We start from the raw sequence: 25,790 nt of genomic DNA on the forward strand, positions 1-25,790 counted from the left end.
TGCCTCCAAGAAGAAAGCAAGAAGGGTAATTGTAGGCAATTCCTTGCTGAGAGGAACAGAGGGCCCAACATGAAGAGTTGACTCTCACCATAGGGAAGTCTGCAGCCTACCTGGTGCCCAGATCAGGGATATCACCAAGGTGCTCCCCAGCATTCGACAGACTGCTACCCGCTACTGATCTTTCATATGAGTGGGTAGGAAGATGCATCCCATGGTCTGAGGGGAATATAATAAGACTTCACGGCCTTGGGTTGGTCGGTGAAAGAGTCTGAGGCGCAAATTATTTTTCTCTTCTTCCATTTTTGGGTGAGTTCTGTCCAGTGACAGATGAGGAATGAGTTGAGTTTGTGGGTGAGAATTAAGGGGCAGGCTGGCATAGGTGATATTCTTGTGGGTGTCTATTACAGGCTACCAGATCAGGACAAGGAAGTTGACAAGGCCTTCTACAGGCAGCTGACAGCAGTCTCACAATTACAGGCCCTGGTGATTACGGAGGGTTTTTAACTACCCCGCTATCTGCTGGAAGGCACGCTCAGCCAGCCATCCACAGACCAGGAGGTTCCTCTACTGCGTTGGTGATAACTTCCTGATGCAAAAGGTGGATGAACCAACTAGGGGAGGAGTGCTGCTGGATCTTGTTCTCACTAATAAGGAAGGTCTGGTTGAAGCAGTGAACGTCCAGGACAGCCTCGGTTGCAGCAACTATGAGGTGATGGAGTTCAGGACCTCATGTGGCTAGAACAGAATACCAAGCAGAATCACAACCCTATATTGCAGGTATCATGGCAACAGTCAGCAGTGCTGGTTGCAACCCTTGCTCCCCCATCAGAGGCCTCCCCTCAGCCCCAGCATATTGCTCAAGCTGTGAAAGCAAAGGTCCAGTACGGGGCTGGTTGTCCTGGAAATTGTTTCCTTCCTTCTAAAACTGAACTGATTGAAAGAATATGGACTGTGCCCTCTGTAAGCCACAATCCACCAATATTCTTAGAGGCATTACACCAATTAAAAAAAAAAAAAAAGTAATACTTGTTAAAAGATTGAAACAACTTTACTCATCAAATCCAGACTTGCTGACTTTTTCATTTTTTATCTAGATTATCAAGGTTTTTGCCTGAGTTTACTACAATGTAAGGATTAAGCATACAAGCATTTTGTGATAATCCTAGATTTTATTGGTTAACATTAATACTAAAATGGCTATTTTAAAAAGTCAAATAAAAACAGCATACAAACAACATATACGTATGCACACACACACCAGAATACCTTAATACAATTGCACTCTCATCAGTTTTCTGTTGCATCAGAGATGATACTTCAGTATGTTACAAATAGAAACTCTTAATTCAACTTCCACAAGTCAAGTTATGCTTGTTATAAAAAAATACTTAATTTTTTTAAAAAAGCAATCCTCAAGTTCAGAAGCAGTCCTTGGTATGTTAACTGCACAGAAAACACCTTTTTGGGGGGCAACTATAAAGCACAGAAGGAGCAAGTAATTTCTGAAGCAAATTCTTATCCAGCAGGAACAGACTGGCTTCCTGATCCCCACGTTGCTTTTGAACATGTACGTGCAGTCCCTCAGCTCAGTTTCCCTTTCTTTTTTTCTTTTTTTTTTTCCAATCCCTTATCTTGTAGAGATACATGCTGCAGAAATTTCAAGTTTCTCCAATGTTTTCTTGAATCATCTTTCTTCAGCATAGGTAATACAACCTGTACGTGTAATGCAACCCACAGATACAATAAGAGCTCATTGCTACACCAGCCCCGGTTTACAAACTTACGGAAGACTTATTGAGCGAAAAGGAGTTGCGTTACAGCAGCGTGTCTGTTCTGGAAACTCATCCCCAGGACTTCCTACGGTATTCTGTATGGCACAAATACAGTAAGCACTACTGACCTTTTTAAATTCACAGGAAAGCACTTCAGAGTTAAAGCGTACATCCAGAGGGAGACTACAGGGATATAAATATGATTTGTAAGAAAGTTTCTAAAATAAATAAATAATAGTACTTGAGCGCAGCTTCCTTTACATAATGTGCATTGACAATGCAAACCAGCCTTCTTCTTTTTGCTTTTCTGCCTGCAAAAGAGGAAACAAGTTGAAATTTATACATCATAGACTTCTGTCTATGCTAGTTAGCACTAGTTAGCTAGTTAGCACTGTTTCCCTGATAGGAAGCAATTTTCTGCCACAGACACCACAGGGATGGTCACACCACCACCTTTAGAGACCTTGCTTAAGTCACACTTATCACCTTCAGTATTCTGAAGCACCTTTATGTTTACTTCTCTATTAGGATATAAAGTTTAGGACTCCTAATTTAAGTTACTTTGGATATCAAGAAAGCCAGTATTAATATCCCCTGATGGCTGCTACTAACAGAGCTGTGAATGTTTTACCAGACTATACTACTGTCTGAATTTCCATGTGAAAGCACCTCTCTGTAGTCTACTCTTCTTGGAAATCAGGAATTAGAAATCCATACTCATTATCTTCTTTCAGGTTGGATTTATTTAACTTTCAGACTTGCTAGGTAAGAGTTTGCTTGACTCTTAAATGTAGCTCCATCAGTACATTATAAAAATTACTTGAAATTCTCTGGAGCCATAAGTCTGACAAAGTCTGACAGAGGTTCCCAGTTCTAACACAAATAGATGCCACAGCAGAAAAAACAGTTACAGGAATACTCACTTGTAAGTAACAGCTCTGTGGTAGCAAACAACTCATGTCACTAGCACTCAGGCCTCCCTTTATCAGTTATCCAGAATCCAGACTGCTATGAATCGATTACCATTAGCATCAGTGCATCCAAAGTACAACTGAGTTCCTCCCTCCTCTATATATGTCTTACATTCTATCTATGTAGCACAGCAATCAAGCCTTCTAGCTGAAGATTCTTCTGTCTTACCTTTGGCCTCTGACTGACAGGATTTAACGTCACACTTTCTGATGTGGTACTTAGGGGTGAAGAAGGTTTGCTAGAGCCTCCTACAGACCTGCAGATGTTAAAAATGAGATTGAAATATTAAAAACATGGAAGTGACTATCGGAATCACGTCTAGGATGCTGATTTAGGATCCCTCATCAATAGCCAACAACCCATGGATAAGTCTTACATGACTCTACAGGTATTTTAAATACAGACAATGAAAGTTGAAGATGATATCGGATGTTTGTGCCATTTCTAAAGAGTAGAGTTTGATAAGTCCATGAAAGTGGACTAGAAAGTCCACGAAGCCAAAAAATATATATGATTATATTTCATAAGAGTTCTCCGTGTACATAATCAAGTGAATACAGAGATAAAGCAGTAAAAGGTCAACATTCACCTTCTCATAGTGGTCACACTGCCAGGGGAAACACTGTCTTCTTTGGAGCTGTCCACAGAAGCTGCCACAGGAACAGACACTTCAATTGTCCTCCGTGCATTTTCTAGGCAAAGAAGTAATAGCTTGATTTTGATGAGACCATTTCAAAATTCCATGGAATACACAGAGCAAACATACAACATCAGGCTGAAGGTCCTTTCAAACCCACATCCACTCTCTGAAAAAGACAGTGCATTAGTCAGCAGCTTTAAGACTTGAGATTTCTCTACTTCTTGTCCTTTACATTCTGCTTTCCATGCTGATTTATGTTACAACAGCCACAGAAGCATTAAAAGTGTTGTGCATGCCATTACATATGGTTACATATGCACCTACATGCATGTGCACACACAGGGTCTCCCCTCCTCCTCCTCCTTCTCCACCCTCAAGTCTTTCCCTGGAATACATCCTTTATACATCCTCTAGGTTTAGGAAGCAGGAAAGTCTGGGTCCTACACAGAGCACATGTGAACATGCTGACACAGTAATTGCAGCAACTCCATAAAAAAAGATTAAGACGACTTAGTCTCTGGAAGGTATTTTTCTTTGTAGTTATGGCAGCTCATCTAGGGCTGCTGAATCAGCAAAAACATCCCCTTCACTAATTCATCTATTCACATGACTAGAAACATCAGTTATTTCTTTCTTTTAGCACAGGCAGTAACTTAGCAAAGTGAAACAGCACCCAAAAGACCAAAACATGGTTGAGATACAGATAATCACTCTGTCATCACTTTTAGAAGCTTGATGTAAATACTTAGTATTTTCAAAAAAAGATTGCCCATCAGAAAATACTGATGGAGATGCTGCAAAAAGAATTAAAATATTAAGAATGTGAGACACTGAGAACTGCCCTGCTGGCTGTTGGCAACAAAACACAGTTCTGCCCTTCAGTCACTGCACAGCAGAACTGTTCTGCAGACAAGGGTACAACAAAAAACAAACTGACCATGAAACATAACATTTGCACTGAACTAGTTGCTAGGAAACTAACTTCAGGAGAAGATCAGCTGGTGTATCTTGCATAACTGTCTGAAATCCATCACCTCTAAAATGAGGGGTGCTTGTAGCATGCGAACACTGATAGAAAGCACGTTGCTGACTGTGTCTGCTGATCCAATCAGTTAAGGAAGAGACCTCCCACAGAAGGGAAAAAACATTTTACTAGGTTTTTGTTCCTCCTGAAGCTGGGTGCTTACCAGTACAATTTCGGGATGCGGGCAGAACTGGAGATATTCTCTGAGAGACTGTATCAGCAGCAGCTAATTTCTGCTGATCTATTAGCTGCAGCAGTTTATCACGTGCTTCTGTGCTCTGACGATTCAGCTCTGCTATTCTTTCCTCCAAGCTCTTCGGTACCACAACATGAGCCTACTTAGATAAATGGATAATTACTTCTAATTAAAAACTTAAGATGACTAAACACAATGTTTTAAAACAGGTCTTCCTACAAATAGGAAGAAGAGCTCATCTGTATCATTCCAAATAACAAAACAAAGACAGAAAACCTACAACCCTCCAGCAATTAACTACAGTTAAGAAAATATTTAACCAGAAAGCCATGCATTCAAGAGCAAATGTGGAAGAAAAGCAGATTTGTAGCAGAACTATCTTGCAACTCATCTTTAAATCAGGTTTTCATCCATGTGATCCCTTCCCCTCCAGTAATTATTTTCACAAAAACATTTTAAAAGTTTGCATCCTCATACAACTGAATTACTGAACGTTACACAACATAACACAATGCAGAAAGTGACCACATTCTCAGCCTACATTTAAAATGAGGAAATTTTGTATCTTTAGGATCTTTAACTGAACAGCAATTCAGATGAAAGAAGAAGAGACAATAACAAGTACAGGGATTGGGCGTTTTTGTGCTGTTAACTCCACTCACTGGGGTGCCACTGAATTTAGCTGCAGATTAAATATATCCTGTGTGAACTGAAGCCTTGAAATTCTTTCCCCAAAATGTTGGGATTTTCACTGCACAATAGGACAAGACAGACCCAAACAGATATATCTACTAGTTTCATGTATTCACAAGATATTAAGCAAAACAAAATTTCAAGAGCTTTTACATCACAGTAGCAGAAAGGACACATGGTGTGGGATCTGTGGGTTGATGCAGTGTTTGCACTGTTAATACTATCTGCTGTCATTTCATTGTTAATATTATCCAAGCTACAAGAGACATGCAGTAATCTCTGTGCAGCAGAACCTTATTTAAACACTTATAAACCCGCCCCACACTTGGAGATTTTAAGCATTCATATATAACATAGGCCCAACATTAGAAATTACTGTTGACCTCAGGGAACAGTAAAATCAAAGTCTCCAAGTGAATGAATGAACATTTGTTCTGCTACTCTTCTTAAAGAAGAATCAAGGAAGAAACACTTATAACACCAGTAAGCTAAGGGAAAGCAGATGCACACAAAAGGGAATCCAGCCTTCCTTTTTTTTTTTTTTCTTCTTTTTTTAATTCTCACCTGCCCTTGTGAAGAGTCTGGACAGGAATCTGCATTTTGTATTGGGTCTGGCTGAGGCAGACAGTCACTTATGTCTTCAGAGAAGCTTCTGAATTTGCTCAGCTGAGCTTTAATTAGTGAGTTCTGCCGTGTGAGCTCAGCTATCTGTCCCAGCAGATCACTGCTTTGAGAGAACTCTCCAACTGTGTCATTTTTGGTAGTGTCAGCAGGGCAGGACAAACTGATTTTCTCTTGGGTATTCTGCAAGTCTTTGTCTGCAGGAGGAATTGGTTGCCTTTGAGACCTGAGACAGTTTTCTTCAGTCACACTCCACGTTTTCAGGGGGGAAGGTGAGCTCCTCTCCTTGCATGGCTCTCTCACAGTGTTTTCAGCAGGCTGAGAAACAGTTGTAAATACTACAGACAAGAAGTAAAGGAATAGTTCTGAATTAGCCCTCCATTTTCCACAATCCAATTATCTTACTCAATAAACTACAAATCTGCATTTTCCTTCTGCTAGTTATTTGGGCTGGTAACAAAGCTTTTGGAATAGTACAATACAATAATACAAGGCTTCTATAATAACAACAAACTATTTACCAACCCATTAAGCACGCTGGCCAACAAAAATAGTTGGATATTTTTGTGGTCATCATTAGCAAATTCTGAACGCACCACACACATGACCACCATGCAACCTATGGACATCCTGCTTTGTCTGCAGAACAGGCTGATTTCTAGTACTCCATGGTTCCATAGGTGACAGAGAAAGTATTACTCCATCAGCAGATGGAGATCAGAGACAGTGTGCTTTAAATCACAGACAGAGAAATACAGCAAATCAAAAAATCAGTACGAGATAAAAATGTCAGTCTGCACTGCCACTGATAAGCCTCTAAATGGAGAGCTGTAGGACACAGAAAGTCTAAAGGAAATCTAGCAGGCACGGAAAGGGAAAGGGAAAGGGAAAGGGAAAGGGAAAGGGAAAGGGAAAGGGAAAGGGAAAGGGAAAGGGAAAGGGAAAGGGAAAGGGAAAGGGAAAGGGAAAGGGAAAGGGAAAGGGAAAGGGAAAGGGAAAGGGAAAGAAAAGAGAAATGAAAAGAAAAGAGAAATGAAAAGAGAAATGAAAAGAAAAGAGAAAAGAGAAAAGAAAAGAGAAAAGAAAAGAGAAAAGAGAAAAGAAAAGAGAAAAGAAAAGAGAAAAGTTCAAGAAAAGTTCAAGAAAAGAAAAGAGAAAAGTTCAAGAAAAGTTCAAGAAAAGAAAAGAGAAAAGTTCAAGAAAAGTTCAAGAAAAGAGAAAAGTTCAAGAAAAGTTCAAGAAAAGAAAAGAGAAAAGAGAAAAGAGAAAAGAGAAAAGAGAAAAGAGAAAAGAGAAAAGAGAAAAGAGAAAAGAGAAAAGAGAAAAGAGAAAAGAGAAAAGAGAAAAGAGAAAAAAGAGAAAAAAGAGAAAAAAGAGAAAAAAGAGAAAAAAGAGAAAAAAGAGAAAAAAGAGAAAAAAGAGAAAAAAGAGAAAAAAGAGAAAAAAGAGAAAAAAGAGAAAAAAGAGAAAAAAGAGAAAAAAGAGAAAAAAGAGAAAAAAGAGAAAAAAGAGAAAAAAGAGAAAAGGGTACAGAAGCAAAATATTCCAGCTATAGGGCCAAGGTGTCTGGGCAGAATAAAATAAGAGAAAATAACTCCAAAGGTAATATGAGCCTCAGACATTGAAATAGTAACACACTACACAGACTTCCAAATCTACTTTAGCCAGAGAGATCTCACTGTTCTGGAGGGGAGACAATTCCGGACTGTCCTTCTGCCGGGGTGGAGATAACAGTACAGCTGGCTGGAAGACCTGAGCTGGCCAGCTTCTACCTGCTGCCGCATCACCTGGGGCACATGGCCTCTGAGGAGTCCTGACAGGGGGTTCTTCCTGTGGCAATTTCAGCATATTCTTCCTTTCGCCTTCATCAGTCCTGGATTCAAAATAGCTCAGATCAGGTTTTTCTAAAGGAAGAGATGAAGCAGGAGTAGAATTTAAAGAACAGTAGAATTAGCGCTAGTGCAAAACCTGTGTAAAGAAAAATCTCAATGACAATTCTTATGTTTAGGTATCTGGAAAGACACACTAGAGCACATTCCCGACACAATCCCAGCTTTCTTCTGATTCCCAGGTACAAAACTTTCACTGGGTTTAAGAAAGTGGGGAGAAAAAAAAAACAACAATGCTATTATACAAATTCTGCTCAGAAAGTTATGCTTCCTATTTTCTTACGTTGGCCCATAGTGCCAGAGATAGATGTTGGTGGTATGGCAGCAGAGGCTGAACCTTCTCGCCAACACTGTTATGTGTTATTGCCATGTAACAGATAGCAGCAAGAGGGGCAGCCTGACAAAATGGTGCCTGACATAGAAGTGCAAACGAAGCAAAGGGGTGTCGTTAATTCCTCCATGCAGAAGCAAAGGCACACACTGACATTCACTGACATTTGCTGAACATTTATGGAGACCAAACAGTGGATATGAGCACAGTGAGGCGGCGGGTGGTGCGTTTCAACAGTGGTCATTGTGCCAGTGCAGATTTTGACAAGCATGGCATACAGGCTCTTGTTCATTGCTGGCAAAAATTCACAGCTAATGGTGGTGACTATGCTGACAAGCAGTATTTTGTAGCTGAGAACTGGCTCTATCAAGCAGCATTATTGAGCTCTTCATATCTGTAGCATTTCCACAGGAATAAGTAGGAGGCATTACTTTCAAAGCAATCTATGTACATACCTCCCCACATCAGGATATTAGATAGAGATCTGTTTGTAGCCCACGCAGGAGATGTAAAGGCACATGACTTGTGAGGCACAGGTATGTAAGTAAGCTGCATTTGGTAATATGCAGGTAATATAGGAGAGTAAATATACACTATCCCTGTTCATGGCAGAGTGGAGAAAAATTCAAAGCTTTTTTGAACTCTCTGGTGCTCTTACTATGACTTAATTCAAATCAAAACATCTCTCCAGTAAAGAGACGAGCTATTCCTCAGTACTCGACTAAAACTAGTTTCCGTATCACCTACACTGAACATACCAGGAAGGTATGAAATGCACAAACTCAAAGCTGCAGCTAGCTGTGAGACCACAGTAATTTTAATATACTTGTATGCACTGCTTCCTTAGTGCTACATTTGAATTATCCCTTCATGATTTTGCTCAGGATATTTGTTCCCAGTAGTAAAGTTACTGGAAATTCAGGGAGAACACACGTGATCCCAAAATACAAGAGACAAAAAGCACTCTGTAAAGCAAAGAGCTGAAAGGAGCTGTTTGCCTAAGATAATGTTTATGGTTCATATTACTGAGATGGAATCTAAGATCTTCCACTCGCTACATAACGACCCTGGCAGGCAATAAGAAAGATGTTCCTCCTCTGCTTTACCATACAGAACTGCATTTCCAAAGCATCCTCCTCATAAGCTCCTTTTCATCACAATATTTCTCCTGATTCTTCCTTCAGCCATTCTTCCTCACTTCAGGGAAGTTTGTCGTTAGCTTTTTTTTTTTTACTGCAGAAACTATGCATAAACTCTCTTTAATATTCTACAACCAGATAGAAGCCTTAAGGGTAGAAGAATGAAGAGTTCAGCCACTCAAAAGGAAGAAATACTGTTCCAAATTCAGGAAGCGTCCCCCTCAGGAAGATGCCACTTTCTGAGAAGAGAGATCAGTAAGGAAGAATTTTTGCAAACTTGTTAAATATGAATTAATGGTGGTTTTTAGAATTTTTTTGTTATTAATTATTACAAAGCTGAGGGAAGTCACACAAAGACATGATCTTGTGTGTGGCTTCTCCTTGAGAACACTACAGAAATAGTCAGAAAGAATGTTTTTGACTGTGCTGTTTACACCACATGAACAGCATTTAACTAAGGAACACAAAACGCTCCAAGCAGTCACAGATTCACAAGAAGGTACTGACCTTGAGAGCAAAAATGATAGATTTAAATAAGTGATCAGAAAAGATGAACGGGAAAAAACACAGTCGTAAAGGAATATTAGAAGTATAAATTTGGTTAGTTCGGCCATGGATGCCACTAGGTTAACTTTGCCTGTATACATTACATATCTCTCAAGTGGTCATTCACCTCCAATATAATCCACCAACATCAAACAACAGCCTTGTGCTTGATTGCTTCACAAATCAAAGCAACTGCTGTTTCTGGTCAGCAGCGACCTCCAGTGTTTAATGGAAGAACCAATCTCAAACTATTAGTATGCCTCAGCAACAGAAAGGTGGAATCCAGGATCCTGCTTCAGATGGATTTTTTTTAATTTTTTTTTTTTTTTGTAAGACCCTCAGGACAAACCTGACCTTACATCTTATTGGGGTAAGGAAAAGGATGCCCTCATTTGTTGGGAAAGGTTACTGCCCTTCTGCCTCTTTTCTTTTTTTTTTAAAAAAAAAAAAGTACATGACTTGTCACTAAAATGTCCAGAGTTGTTTATATGGATAACTTTCAAGTCCAGACTGAGACAGATGGAATTCAGCATACAATAATAAATAAATAAATCTAAAAAAAAAAATAAATCTGTAGACAAGTGCTTATGCTTGCAGCAGAACCCACAGCATATGACTTTCCAGAAGCGAGATTCAAGTTCACAAGATTCATTTATTCAAACAGACATCTATTAACCACCACGTTTTCCACTGTAAGAATAAAAGTAGCCTCTCATTTCCTTCACACATGCATACACATTACCTTGGGTGCATGATGGACTTTTGTGTGCAATTCCAAAATGGCTTGGACTTAAGTCTTCTCTCATAGGTTCTATCAAAGGGAGACTCTTAAATGCTTGTGTGAGAGAGGTCATCTTTTCATCTGTTTCGATCATGTACTGCTGAAGCTTTTTCTAAGGAAAAAAAGAGACAGATTTTTATTCTAGCAATATGAATCAGAGAACTATAGATCGCAAGCAGCACTGAGAAGAAATCTGGCCTCTTAATATCTCCGCATGAATTTGTGAGATTGCAGTGAGGTATGAATTATCCATGTCTCTACATTTATCCTTTATTTTTTTCTCTTGGATCAAAGAAATTCTCATTTTTTCCTTTTCCTTATCATCTCATTTCTTCTCCAAAGTTGATTTATTGCTTCAATTCCAGACGTAACCAACAATCTACCATCAGTGCAAACTGAAAAAAATGAGAATGTAGTATTATGTTTATTCTATTTCACAGCTCTAGTAGCTGCAGTGCAGATCATTAGATTGTACGTAATGAAAAAAAGGTCAGTTGCAGGGAATGAGCATTTTTTCAGGAATTAAAGTTAAACATTATAAAGATAAAATGTTTACAAACATCCCCGTCCCATAGCTGACATTCTCAGACTCCTTATTTAATTTTATCATTTTATTTCCTGAACATACAGACAATGCACTTCAGTCTATATGCTTGCAGCAAAACTCACTATTCTAGCAAGTTGGAGAAAGGGGCTTAGTACCTGCATAGCAATGTTTTCTTCCCTTACTAGAAGTATTTCAGCAGTCAGAGCGTCAATTAGTTCTCTGTGCTCATTCAACATCTCTTCATGATGTTGCCTCATCATCTCTTTCTCATGCAGTTGCATTTCACTCTAAACAGGGAGAAAAAGTTAAAAGCCTACGATAGAAATTAGTATTTGAAAACAGGAATGATTCACACACATTATTCTGTAACAGCTCTTCCCACTGTTGTTTGACTGACTGCAGTACCTTCACTACAAAATCTGATTTTCAGTGTTTGAGAACCCTCAGTGACCTTACTGTTGTTTGTTACTCCACAACACCAGAGGGAATCCTTTAAATCCTTGCAACTTTTATAGGCTGAAACAACAAAGGCAGAAAAAAGCATCTTCCTCCCCGAATGGACATCATTTTTTAAGGCACTGAATCTTCTCCATGTAGAAATGAAATAATTCTGGGTACACCAATGCTTGTCACTATCCTCTGCTACCCTGTTCCTTATCTTCGTCTTTCTTAATTCACTAATAAAGACAGATTTGACTAAACAAAAGAGAAAGCACTAGCTCAGTGTTTGCTCTCATAGAGAGAAAAAGTTCTAAGTTTCCTTTTTTTGTACGGTTTGTTTTTTTTAAAAAGAAAAGCATTGAGGAATCTACTGGAACACAAGGCAAAAAGACCTCACTGTAAAGAATCATTCACCCTCAAAAGACACAGCTGATCTACAATTTTTTAAGGTAGGTACAGCAGCAGACAGGCTTCCTGTACATGACAAAACACCCGAGACTCCCTCCCACCCCTACTGAGTACGCAAACCACACAATTGCCATTTTTACCCCAGCTAGCGGAGCAGATGTTTTACAGAGCATCAGATACATCAGAATTAGGAAGTGAGCCCATACCACAAATGGTAGCCTGCATTTACTCAAAGAAATTCTTGAATAAAAGACATACATCCCATCTCCAAAAGGATCCTGAAAAGCAGTTTGGGTCCTCTTCTCTGTGCAGGCAGAATTACAAGAGCTGCCTGTCATGGACTGTAGATTATTTATTATTAGCATCGGTATCAGATGTGGAAAAACACCAAGCATGAGGGCAAAACAGCTCTGCAGCTACAAAGAATGAATGAAGGAGAATATATTTTTGAGAATAAACCAGAGTAATTGTTACTAGAGACACTCAGATACGTCCCACCTAAGCCAATCAGATGGTCTAACCATTTTCTAGTTCTCTTCCAGGTTGAGAGAACAGATTTTTCACACTGACGCAAGTGCAGCAAACTGACGTAGCAAATGTAAACAAACATAACCCTACCTTTTCAGAAACCAGAGAAAGCACAAAATAAGAACTCCAACCCTGGCAGCAGTGATGAAGCCTATATGGATGCCGCCAAGTGAGCGGAAGAGCTACTGCAACTTCTAGCAATACAATGATAGTGAATCTTATTTAGTTAATTTAGTTAAATTAGTCTAAGAGGAAAAGATTCCACACAGATATGCATCTTACATTTATGTATGGGGAGACTGTCAGCTAACTACTATATATATCATCATAACTGCTGATATTCCTATCATCAGACAGAATGTAAGTCTGCTATATCCTGAAAGAACTGTCTTCATTCCAGCCTACTGCCAGGAGTACCCCTAATCACATAAACTTGTTCTAACACTGCAGCAGAATACACAGAAGCAGAGACAGAGAACATATGAGTATGCACACATTACATGAATGCATCTTGCTATGTATTCATCCCCTGTGTCTTGCGAAGGAATAATCTCTTGAAGAATGGCAAGGAAAAAAAAAAAAAGTAAAATTCTAACATTTTATAGACTTGTTAGGTTGGAAAAGACCTTTAAGATCATCTTAGTCCAACCATCAACTCATCACCATCATGCCCACTAAACCACATTACTCAGTGCCACATCCACCCTGTTGTGGGAACGGTGGATTAACCATCTCCCTCGGCAGCCTGTTCCAACTCTTCACTCTTCTTTCTGAGAAGACATTTTTTCCTAATATCAAAACGGAAGCTCCCCCAGTGCAACTTAAAGCCATTACTTCTCATCCTATCGTTGTTACCTGAGAAAAGAGACCGACTCCCACCTTGCTAAAACCTCCTTACAGGGAATTGTAGAGAGCAATAAGACATCCCCTGAGCCTCCTCTTCTTCAGTCCCAGTTCCTTCAGCCACCTCCCATCAGACTTGTGCTCCAGACCCTCCACTAACTTAGCTGCCCTGCTCTGGACACGCTCTCAGGGCCTCAATGTCTTTCTGGTAGTGAGGGGCCCAGAACTGAATGCAGTATATAAGGTGCACTTGAGTACAGGGGAGACAATCACCTCCCTGGTCTGCTGTCTACACTATTTCTAATACCAGCCAGGATGCCCACTGGCTTTCTTGGCCAACTGGGCACACTGCTGGCTCACACTCAGCTTGCTGTCAACTAACATACGCAGATCCTTTTCCTCCTACACAGCTTTCTGCTCCAAGCCTGTAATGACGCCTGGGCCAGCCTGCTGTTTTAACCAAAACACAGGACCCTGTAACTGATCTTGTTAAAAGGTCATACAGTCGGCCTCAGCCCATCGATTCAGACTATCCAGATCCCCCTGCAGAGCCTTTCTACCCTCAGGAAGATCAACACTTGCTCCCAATTTCACGTCATCTGCAAACTTCTGTGTGTGTACTCAATCCTCTTGTTCACATCATCAATAAAAATAATAAACAGGGCTGACCCCAATACTGACCTTTGAGGAATACCACTAGTGACCACTCACCAGCTGGATTTAACTCCATTCATCATCACCCTCTGGGCCCAGACATCCAGCCAGTTTTTTACCTAGCAAAGAATACATTTGTCCAGCTCCAGCCATGAGCTGCCAGCACCTCCAGGAGGATGCTGTGGGAGACAGTGTCAAAGGCTTTACTGAAGTCCAGGTAGACTATGTCCACAGCCTCATCCACTAGGCAGGTCATCTAGTCATAAAAGATGAGGCTGGTCAAGTAGGACCTGCCTTTCATGCTGGCTACGACCGATCCCTTGGTTGTTCTGCGCTTGCCACATGATCACAGTCAAGATGGTCTTCTCCACAAGCTTTCCAAATACTGAGGTCAAGCTGACAGGACTGTAGTTCCCCTGATCCTCCTCCTGACCCTTTCTGTAGATGGGCATCACATTTGCAAGTCTCCCACTATCTGGAACCTCCCCAGTTGACCAGGACTGCTCATAAATGACGAAAACAGCTTAGCAGTCACTTCCACCAGCTCCCTCAGTACCCTCAGATGGATCCTATCTGGTCCTATGGATTTGTGACAGTCCAGATCAAGTAGCACGTTGCTGAACTGTTTCCCCTTCTGAATTACGGAAAGCTTATTCAGTTCCCCATCCCTGTCTTCCAGCTCAGAATGCTGAGTACTCTGAAGATAACTGGCCTGACTATGAAAGACAGCAGAAACCACTGAGAACATAAACCTTTTCCTTGTCTTCAGTGATAATGTTCCCTGCTGCACCAAATAAAGGTGGGAGACTCTCCTTGGTCCTCCTCTTGCTGTTTATATATTCATAAAAATATTTTTTGTTATCTTTAACGATCATGGCCAGATTAAGTTCTTGCTGGGCCTTTCTAATTTTCCCCATGCATACCACAGCAACATCCTCATACTCTTTCTGAGTAGACTGACCTTTCTTCCAAAGATGGTAAACTCTTTTTTCCCCCAGATTATCAGCAAAACCTCCTTGTTCAGCCAGGACAGTAGATGACATTTAGTCTTATTTAGGAACCCATGTTCGGATCTTTAATGAAGATATTTAAAAGAACTGTTCCAGGTATTGAATCCCTGGACACATCTCTTGTGACCAGCCTCCAACTGGATATAAATCCATTCATCACAATTCCTCGGGCCCAGGCATCCAGGCAGCTTTTTACCCAGAGAACTGCACACCTGTCTAAGCTACAAGCCATGAATTTCTCCAGGAAAAAAGAGCAGCCCGTAGTCGGCAGGATTCGAACCTGCGCGGGCAGAACCCAATGGATTTCTAGTCCATCGCCTTAACCACTCGGCCACGACTACTGCACGTCATGGGTGTGCACCGTCTGCCCCGAGGAACAACAAAGACAATCAAGCGCACTTTGTAGCTTGAGTAACTGCTGCCCACTTCTACTTATGAATTTGGACAGTACACTTTTACAAGCTGAAGATGATTTTGCATGCAATCAATCAACTCCTGGAAGGAAGAAATGACAACACATCTATCAGATTAAAAAAGAGGCACTTAGTAAAAATTAGAAACACAGTCAGGATACGTCTTTCACAACACAGTAGCCTCTACAAAAACTCAGATTCCTTGGCCTTTAAGATGTATTGGATGATTACTTTATAGACGCCCTATCTTTCTTTCTTAGCTGCTACATTTAAAATTCATAAGCAGTTTTGAAAGAATTATGAAGACTGGCATTAACTAACTTCTATAGAACATAAGGAGAAACTAAATAGTGTTATAAATGCAATTATAGCATGAATTTGATGCTAGCAACTTGATGTTTTCCTACTAAATTGGGATCTCTCCCTCTATAGTCCAAAAATGTCCTTCCCTGTAACTGCACAAACTCTAAATTTATTACCCTGCTCATGCATTGCAACTTTAACAAAGAATGAGTGTTAAGAGCTGCATTTAAAACATAAGCTCTTCTCAGCCATATGGAAATAGTGGTTTCTCACTCCTGAATTGAATATTTACTGTTTGCTTGCAACACAGGTCTTAATCAAAGTAATTTCTTGCATGTAAAATGAATACCGCGTGACACAGGAGTAAGTTACTGCACGTCCCTACAGGAAATAAACAAATAAATAGAATTTCAATTTTTTTTTTTTTTTTTGTATCATTACACACCCTGAGAAAGATTTTAAAACATTTTTTTCCAATGGTTATACAGTTTGAAGAGGAACTAGAAGAGGACTTTTTACATGCGCAGGTAGTGATAGGACAAGGGGGAATAGTTTTAAATTAAAAGAAGAGATTTAGATTAGATGGTTTGGAGGATACTCTTTACTCAGAGGGTGAAGCATTGGAACAGACTGACCAGAGAGCCAAAATCACTAAGGCTGGAAAAGACCTCCAAGATGATGCAGTCCAACTGCCCACATACCACCAATATTTCCCCACTAAACCATGTCCCTTACAGCACCATCTAAATGTTACTTGAAAACCTCCATGGATGGTGACTCAGCCACCTCCCTGGGCAGCCCATTCCAATGCCTAACTACTCTTCAGAGGAAATCTTTCCTAAAGTCCAACCTAAATCTCTTGTCACAACCTGAGGCCATTCCCTCTAGTTCTGTCGCTAGTTAAACAGGAGAAGAGGCTGACCCCCTCCTTGCCACAACCTCTTTCCAGGTGCTTCTACAGAGCTATAATGTCTCTTGAGCCTCCTCTCCTCCAAACAATCCCAGTTCCCTAAGCTGCCCATTGTAAGACTTGTGATCCAGTCCTCACCCATTTTGCAGCCCTTCTCTGGGCATGCTCCAAGGCCTTGATGTCTACGAGGGGCCCAAAACTGAGTACAGTACTCAAGGTGAAGTTTTACCACTGCTGAATAAGAAGTTGTGGATGTCCCATTTCTGAAGCTGTTCAAGGCTAGTTTGGATGGAGCCCTGGGCGCCTATCTAATGGCTGACAACCCCACACATGGCACAGGGTTTGAACTGGATGGACTTTGAGATTCCTTCCAACCCAAGACTTGTGATTCAAGTCAGGTTTATCTGCTTTGCTTTAAGAATTTCCTATCTGTTGTCAAACATTTCAGCAGGCACCTTTTTTTTTTCCCTAGCTTCTTTCATATTCACTATCCTCTTCTTTTAGTAGTCGATTTTTAAAAAATCATTTATTCATACCATTTTCATGCAATATTCATTAACTCAAGGTTTTCCTCCTAATTTTTATTATCATTTTGAGAACAAATCAAGCAACAAGTTTTATCATCAACTGTGTTTGGCTTTTCTGCAGCAAAACTGGAAAATCTTTTTTCTCCTCAGAAAAGGGAATTTTCCAATAGGCTTCAGTATGTCTTGAAGACTGGTTGCTTACCTGAAATCAGAGACATCTTAAATAGCCAATACCGATTTGTTATCTTGAAACATATTGCCATCTACCTAATGCTGACCTTGGATATTTACTAATACTACTGTAGAGGCAAGAAGGTGCACACAAGCACTTTTATTCCTAGCATCGCAGGCATTGAGTTAAAAAAAAAAAACCAAAAAAAAAAACCAGAGAAGCTATACATCTTCCCAGTGAATTTGCAAACTCTAAACATAATTTAAAGCCGCATGAGAAGAGGAATAGACAGTGAAGATAACAGACTCATAGAATCATTTAGTTTGGAAAAGACCTATGACTTAACTCAGTGCTAACTTAGTACTGTCAACTGTATTATTACACTACATCCCTAGTCAGCACATCTTTTAGACATCTCTAAGGATGGGGACTCAACTGAGCAGCCTGTCCAGGTGCTTCACAACCCTCTCAGTGAAGAAATTTCTCCTAGCATCCAACCTAAACCTCCCCATGCAACCTGAAACCATTACCTCTTGTCCTCTCACTCGCTGCATGGAACTGAAAACAAACCCCATCTCACTACAACTTCCTTTGAGGTAGATGAGGAGGACAACAAGGTCTCCTTTTCTCAAGGCTAAACAACCCCAGTTCCCTCAGCTGCTCCTCATAAAGACTTCCTCTTTAGACAACTCACCAGTTTTGCCACTCTTTGTATCAAGTCCTATGGGACACCACCTCTGACCAGCCTCCAACTGGATATAAATCCATTCACCACAATTCCTCCGGCCCAGGCGTCCAGGCAGCTTTTTACCCAGAGAACTGCACACCTGTCTAAGCTACAAGCCTTGAGTTTCCCCAGGAAAAAAGAGCAGCCCGTAGTCGGCAGGATTCGAACCTGCGCGGGCAGAACCCAATGGATTTCTAGTCCATCGCCTTAACCACTCGGCCACGACTACTGCACGTCATGGGTGTGCACCGTCTGCCTCGAGGAACAAGGATGAAAATTGTATTATAATTATAACATAAATTAGATACTATTAAGTTGATGCTTTCCTACTAAACAGAAAACACATCACTGGCAGAATAAAAAGATCCTTTCCTGTAACTGCACAAAAAAAAAAAACACCAAACACCTCAACAAATTTCATACTCTGCTTCCAAAGTGCAACTTTAACACAGAACAAGTGTTATGAGCTACATTTAATACAAAAACACTTTTCACTTTTTTCCAGTGACTATTCACCCTGAAAAATGAAGCCAAAGAGGAGAGATCTAGTGAGCCTTACCTCAGATCCTTCAGTAAGCTATGTTAAGGTACATGCAGAAAGAGGAGATGACCCAAAGTAGCCAGCACAGCTTCACTAAAGGCATCAAACCAGTGGCCTACCATGAAGGAGTGACTGCATTACCCAGGAAGAGGAGACATGTCCACGTTATTTACCAAGACTTCTGCAAGGCCTTTGACATAGTCCCACACTACAGCCTTATCTCCATATTGGAGAGGTACGGATTTGAAGGGCAGACTATCCAGGGGATAAGGAGTTGGCTGGCTGGTTGCAGCCAGAGGGTTGTAGTCAATGGCCCTACATCCAGGTGGAGAACAGTCATAAGTGCTGTGCCTCAGGAGTCCATCTTGGGACTGGTAGTCTTCAACATCTTTATCAGCAACACAGACAGTAGGATTGAATGCACCCTCAGCAAGCTTGCTGATGACACCAAGCGAAGTAGCGTAGTTGATGCTGCAGCCGGCAGAGATGCCGCCCTGTGAAACCTGCACAGGCTAGAGAAGTGGGCCGACATCAACCCAGTGAGGTTCAACAAGGCAAGAGCAATGTGTTGCACCTGGTTTGTTACAGTCCCAGATTAGGTTTACGCACTGGGAGAACTCATTAAAAGCAGCCCTGTGGAGAAGAGCCTGGGGATCCAGGTAGATTAAAAGTTTAACGTGAGCTAGGAACATGCTCTTGCAGCCCGGAAGGCCAACTGCATCCAGGGCTACAAAAAGAGGATTGGACAGCAGGGAGGGGAGGTGACTGTTCACCTCTGTTCTGCCCTCAGGAGGACCCAGCCCAAGAAGGATGCAGAGTTTCTGGAGCAGGTCCAAAAGGAGGGCCGCAAAGACGACCGGAGGACTAGAGAACGTCTCCTAGGAAGACAGGTTGGGGGAGATGGGTTTGTTTAGGCTGGGGAAGAGGAAGCTCCGAGGAGAGCTCTTGGCATCCTTTCACTGCCTGGAGGGAGCTTATAAAAATGGATATCCAAGCCGCAAGCCATGAATTTCTCCAGGAAAAAGGAGCAGCCCGTAGTCGGCAGGATTCGAACCTGCGCGGGCAGAACCCAATGGATTTCTAGTCCATCGCCTTAACCACTCGGCCACGACTACTGCACGTCATGGGTGTGCACCGTCTGCCTCGAGGAACACTATAAAATTGAGAGCAATTTGTGGATTGAGCGACTGGATGACACCGTGGTCAACCTCACCTCGTGGGAGGCACCCTGGCTCATAGCCACAGGGTTGGAGCGAGGTGGTATCTAAGGTCATTTCTGCTATGAAGGAGAGCATTGGGATTTAGCTAACGTACTCTGCTGCATCTGTTGAGGGTGCAAGAACTGCCATAATCTTTTTCACAGTTTCTCAAAGGCCCTCTGAATCCATGAGTCACTCCTGCATCTCGAATAGCTTTGGGTTAGAGATAATTTTTTTTTTAATTAAAAATTCCATACAGCTTGCAGGTATTGTCTTTGTGGGATTGCATTCATCTGCAGCTCTGCATTGCTGTTGTCAGCACTACGCGTTGTTCTTGCTTAAGATGAAGTTGTTGGTATAAATGGAAGAAGAAAGCGAAGGAATCTCTCTCAAAAAAAAAAAAAAAAATAATAGGATTTGGGTACACTTTTGTAGACCCAATCGTATCATTTTGAGAGTGAAAGAAGAAAATAAATTTGTCAACAAAGCTGTAGTTATTATCCTGCTACAATTCTGAACATACGTAAAAAATTAAATTCAAAAATATTCCCATTAATATTTTTTGTGAATAGTCACCAGGAGTCTTTCATTGTAGTCATTTCCTCCCTTTTCATTAGGGATCCCTGTTTCTAACAAGCTGAGCTTTACCTGCTAGTTGCATACAATTCAAGTAAGTAATAATAATTAAACTTCAAAGTAAAATAACTAGGAGCCAGGGAAGATCAATGTTGATTACTCTACAGTAATTTTATATCCTTCTACATTCATTATATGGAAGGAACTCAAAGTCTTCTCACCTCTTTGAGGTAGCGCATCAAACGACAGAGAGCATTCACCAGTGACGATGTAAATCCGGTGATGCCCTCACTTTTCTGCAGTTTTCTAACCTCACGGCCTGTACATCGCTCATATTCCTCTAATTCATGCTCCACTTCATGTATCATGCAGCTGAGAACATCTAGGCTGGATTTACTGTCCCTCTGAAGGTCCATGGGGATGGAATAAGCAGGAGAATCATCTCTCCTCTGCCTTGTAGAGTTCTGTGCAGTTTGTTTCCTTTTCACTAGGGAAAAAAAAAAGTCATTGAAATTTCAATTTGTATAGAAAGTTTTGCAAGTAAGAATGAAATTATATTGTTTACTGAAATATATCAAAGGAGAGGTCCTCTTCTGCACTGAGCTGTAATGGACCGTCAAAGAATGCCCCCAGACATTCCAATTATTTTCAATAATCCAAAAATACACTTTATGCCAACAGGTCGATTCCACTCAAGTTTCACTGGTGCATTTATCTTAGACATCTATTTTTGCTTTTCTTCTTTCAAATTAGAAGCACAGAAACAGTTTGCTAGTGATCATCCAGTGTAAAACATCAGCTGCTTTCAGGTCTTGTATTTAGTAACTTTTACAACAATCTTTTCATGATAATAGTTGTATATAGGGATTGGCAACAGGTATAAACGATGTGCAGAATAAGGAGATGAAAATTTGTAATATATCTGTGCAGCATAGAACAGAAAACTGTAAAAGAAATAGAAAAGCACCACAAAGGAGAGAACTCTACGCCCAGCAAGAAAACGGGTTGCATCACAGAATTGTATTTATGGTTTCCTCCTTCCTATGGACTTTGCTTTGTCACTGGAATATACTACATAAGGGTTGCAGAATGTCAACCTTTACAAATTCTCAAAACCTCAGTAGTTGAGCCCCCCCGGAACCTTTGGAGTTAGCTCTCCTCTGAGCAGGGAGCATGAGTAGATGACCTCCAAAGATCCCCTTTCAAGACACATTTTTCCATGATAGTAAGGACCTTGGTCAAAGGAAGAATTCTGTTTTTGAAAGTACTAAACTTTTTGCTGAAATCTGCTTTTCTTTGCTTGAGTTTGGGTTCAGCACTTGTCTCACAGTATAAGCAGAGTCTACAGTCTCTTCTTCATCTTGATTCTGATGTCTTGAATGGATTCTCTTGACTACACTGGAAGCATTGAGGGCTGATTTAAATACAAAGCAAAAAAACACACATAAAATTTCAGTTATGTTCTCAATAGTGCTACGTTATAAAGACATTATAAATACTAGAAAATTAGGCTTCTTAGTGTGAAAATTCATCTAAGCCAAATTAACACATCTCTATTTCTCATCTCAACCCAGATAAGGAACTTGAGACAGGGTCCTGTAAACAGCTTAACAACCCTTGAGAGGCTGTGATTAAGCAAATCCAACCTGAATGTTCCAATGATGAAGATGGAATTGTTGGAGTCAAAGGTATTTCCTGTGATACAGTAGTTTTTCTCAAATCTCTTTCAGCCCATAACTCAGAATTTGCTGAGGAATTTTCTTCTCTCAATATACGAAGTAGCCTATATTCAAAACAAGCATAACAACTAATCACGATATAGTAGCATGACTTGAGATTACTTCTGCAATCTACAAAAAGTTTTTTCTCCGTAACTACTCAGGGGAGCTCTCCATTCAAGCCCATTAACAGGTTTAAGATTAGCACAAAGGCTTCCTTAGAATTCTGAGGTCAATAAAGTAGTGTGGGGGGAACAAAAAACAAAAATCATGCAAACAGGAAACAAACCACACAAAACTGAGTTAACTATTCTCATACAACATCTTCTAACACCTTTATAACTCAGCCTATTTAACACTAACTTGCAGTGTTAAAAGGGTGAAAACTTAAATGGACATACTTGCACTAACCTGTCACAACTGATACTGGATTTGAAATTCAGAGATTCGTGCTGTCCACTTTCTGATTGGCATATGGATAATGCCTCCTCTTCTTCCCCCTCATTAAGAGCCTTTTTGAGACAAAGAAATAAAACAGACCTCATAGTAACTTCAAATGGTCTCTAGGAAGAAGTTAGATATCAGATGCAGTGCTGACAACAGCAATGCAGAGCTGCAGATGAATGCAATCCCACAAAGACAATACCTGCAAGCTGTGTGGAATTTTTAATTAAAAAAAAAATTATCTCTAACCCAAAGCTATTCGAGATGCAGGAGTGACTCATGGATTCAGAGGGCCTTTGAGAAACTGTGAAAAAGATTATGGCAGTTCTTGCACCCTCAACAGATGCAGCAGAGTACGTTAGCTAAATCCCAATGCTCTCCTTCATAGCAGAAATGACCTTAGATACCACCTCGCTCCAACCCTGTGGCTATGGGCCAGGGTGCCTCCCACGAGGTGAGGTTGACCACGGTGTCATCCAGTCGCTCAATCCACAAATTGCTCTCAATTTTATAGCGTTCCTCGAGGCAGACGGTGCACACCCATGACGTGCAGTAGTCGTGGCCGAGTGGTTAAGGCGATGGACTAGAAATCCATTGGGTTCTGCCCGCGCAGGTTCGAATCCTGCCGACTACGGGCTGCTCCTTTTTCCTGGAGAAATTCATGGCTTGCGGCTTGGATATCCATTTTTATAAGCTCCCTCCAGGCAGTGAAAGGATGCCAAGAGCTCTCCTCGGAGCTTCCTCTTCCCCAGCCTAAACAAACCCATCTCCCCCAACCTGTCTTCCTAGGAGACGTTCTCTAGTCCTCCGGTCGTCTTTGCGGCCCTCCTTTTGGACCTGCTCCAGAAACTCTGCATCCTTCTTGGGCTGGGTCCTCCTGAGGGCAGAACAGAGGTGAACAGTCACCTCCCCTCCCTGCTGTCCAGTCCTCTTTTTGTAGCCCTGGATGCAGTTGGCCTTCCGGGCTGCGAGAGCATGTTCCTAGCTCACGTTAAACTTTTAATCTACCTGGAACCCCAGGCTCTTCTCCACAGGGCTGCTTTTAATGAGTTCTCCCAGTGCGTAAACCTAATCTGGGACTGTAACAAACCAGGTGCAACACATTGCTCTTGCCTTGTTGAACCTCACTGGGTTGATGTCGGCCCACTTCTCTAGCCTGTGCAGGTTTCACAGGGCGGCATCTCTGCCGGCTGCAGCATCAACTACGCTACTTCGCTTGGTGTCATCAGCAAGCTTGCTGAGGGTGCATTCAATCCTACTGTCTGTGTTGCTGATAAAGATGTTGAAGACTACCAGTCCCAAGATGGACTCCTGAGGCACAGCACTTATGACTGTTCTCCTCCTGGATGTAGGGCCATTGACTACAACCCTCTGGCTGCAATCAGCCAGCCAACTCCTTATCCACTGGATAGTCTGCCCTTCAAATCCGTACCTCTCCAATATGGAGATAAGGCTGTAGTGTGGGACTATGTCAAAGGCCTTGCAGAAGTCCAGGTGGATTACCTCATTTGCTCTTTCTCTGTCCACTGATGCTGTCACTCCTTCATGGTAGGCCACGAGTTTGATCAGGCCAATCTGCCCTTGGTGAAGTCATGTTGTCTGGCTCAGACCACCTGCTGATCTCACATGTGCCTTATCTTCTCTTCAAGGAGGATCTGCTCCAATATCTTTCTATACACACATATGAGACTTAATGGCCTGTATTTCCATTGTGCCGTTGACCACTTCTCTCTGGGTACAATCTTACAACTATTTGTGTATCAACCAGTCCACCCATCAAATCCATACTTTCCCAATTCAGAAAGAACGATGCTATGGGGGACCATGTCAAAGGCCTTACTGAACTCCAGACAGTAGCTCTTCCCTTGCTGCTGACACAGTCATACATTCAGCCTCAATAGGGAATCTCAGACTTGCTCTATTCTTAACACAGGAGGGATTTCACTCCCCCTGTCATGGCTTTATAATTTTGTTATTGGTATTCCACATCATAACATCATGTAAAGCATGGGGAATTAAAGAGTTAATACTCCAGTTCCATGAACTGACAACCTTTCAGATTCCTGGTTCTCAAAAGAGAAGAACTACTTATCTCAGAGGACTTCACATTCAGAGAGGAAGGTAAGTCATGGGATCTATTACTCTCGTTCACTGCCTGGCAGTATGTGGGTGTGCTCCCAAGCCGTGCACCTTCAGTTCAAAGTAAGACTTTCAGTTTCTGACACTCTCTCTCTTATTTTATTTATTAGCCTCAATTCCAATTATATTGCATTGTACTGTGTTATCTTGCATTCTGATATGTTTAGTAAAATTAGGTTTCCTCCTTAGATCATTGCTGCTGTTCTGTTTTTGGGCCCAGCTCTGATCTCCCTAACCTTCCCTTTTCCCTTCCCATTTTTGGGCTGAGGGACCTATGGGCCTGCTGCCCCCTGTCACGGGCATAGATTGATCTAGACAACTCCGTGACACACCTAAACCCCTCTGGAGGTTCAGGAACATGACAGGCATTGAAAGCTTGACTGGCAGCAAAGATCGAAGTAAAGAACTCATCTTTACCTCACCTCAGCCTCTTCCACATCAACTGAAGCCAGTTCTTCCTTCTCATTTACCAGAGGGGGTACAGTCTCCATTGCTTGTCTCTTCTGACTAATGCATCTAAAGAAACCCTTGTTATTTTACATATCTCACAATGTTTAATTACATCTGCTCCTTGGCTTTCCTGATCTCATCTCTGCACAACTGGACAGCAACTCCATATTCTTCGCAGGTCACCCATCCTTGCTTCCGTTGCCTATACTTTCTGTTTTTATCCCTCAGTTTGTCCAGCAAGTCCTTGCTCAATAGTAGGAGTAAGATGGAAAAAAAATTATATATATATATATATATATATTTTATTATATATAATTTTTTTTTATTATATATATAAAAGGCTGTGTATTTCTAAAATTTCAGTCACTTGATATTACAAACTAAACAACCTTATCATGAGACCTGCATATTTATATGTCTATATTCTACGTGTAAAACACAAACAACAAATACAGTCCCACATACCATATTCACATAAAGCAAATCAAATATGGAACTAGTGTTCCTCAAATTACCAGGCTTCTGCCCTTTTGGGTGTGCCTCACCAGATAGCATTTAACTGGGATTTTCACAGGAATATAAGGAAAAGAAAATCTCAGAGACACTCAGGCAGACATCTATCAGTACTATTTTCTT

The 25,790-nt window shown here is 41.2% G+C and overlaps 1 protein-coding gene across 1 annotated transcript in view; it reads right to left on the reverse strand.

Moving 5' to 3' along the window:
- Positions 1-2,029: 2,029 nt before the first annotated feature.
- SPICE1 (spindle and centriole associated protein 1) overlaps positions 2,030-25,790 on the reverse strand; it is a gene marked incomplete at its 3' end in the record, with an annotated part of 30,806 nt that continues 7,045 nt past the window's right edge. The window contains exons 6-17 of the mRNA XM_079539034.1: positions 22,533-22,633; positions 22,050-22,186; positions 21,677-21,817; positions 20,625-20,890; positions 11,307-11,438; positions 10,566-10,716; positions 7,598-7,822; positions 5,862-6,256; positions 4,572-4,743; positions 3,334-3,436; positions 2,913-3,000; positions 2,030-2,083 (exon numbers count right to left, since the gene is read on the reverse strand). Coding sequence (XP_079395160.1) covers positions 2,030-2,083; positions 2,913-3,000; positions 3,334-3,436; positions 4,572-4,743; positions 5,862-6,256; positions 7,598-7,822; positions 10,566-10,716; positions 11,307-11,438; positions 20,625-20,890; positions 21,677-21,817; positions 22,050-22,186; positions 22,533-22,633 — 1,965 coding nt within the window. The remainder of the gene's footprint in view (positions 2,084-2,912; positions 3,001-3,333; positions 3,437-4,571; positions 4,744-5,861; positions 6,257-7,597; positions 7,823-10,565; positions 10,717-11,306; positions 11,439-20,624; positions 20,891-21,676; positions 21,818-22,049; positions 22,187-22,532; positions 22,634-25,790) is intronic.

This window comes from Tetrao urogallus, assembly GCF_951394365.1.
Source record: "Tetrao urogallus genome assembly, chromosome: 1".
Taxonomy (NCBI): domain Eukaryota; kingdom Metazoa; phylum Chordata; class Aves; order Galliformes; family Phasianidae; genus Tetrao; species Tetrao urogallus.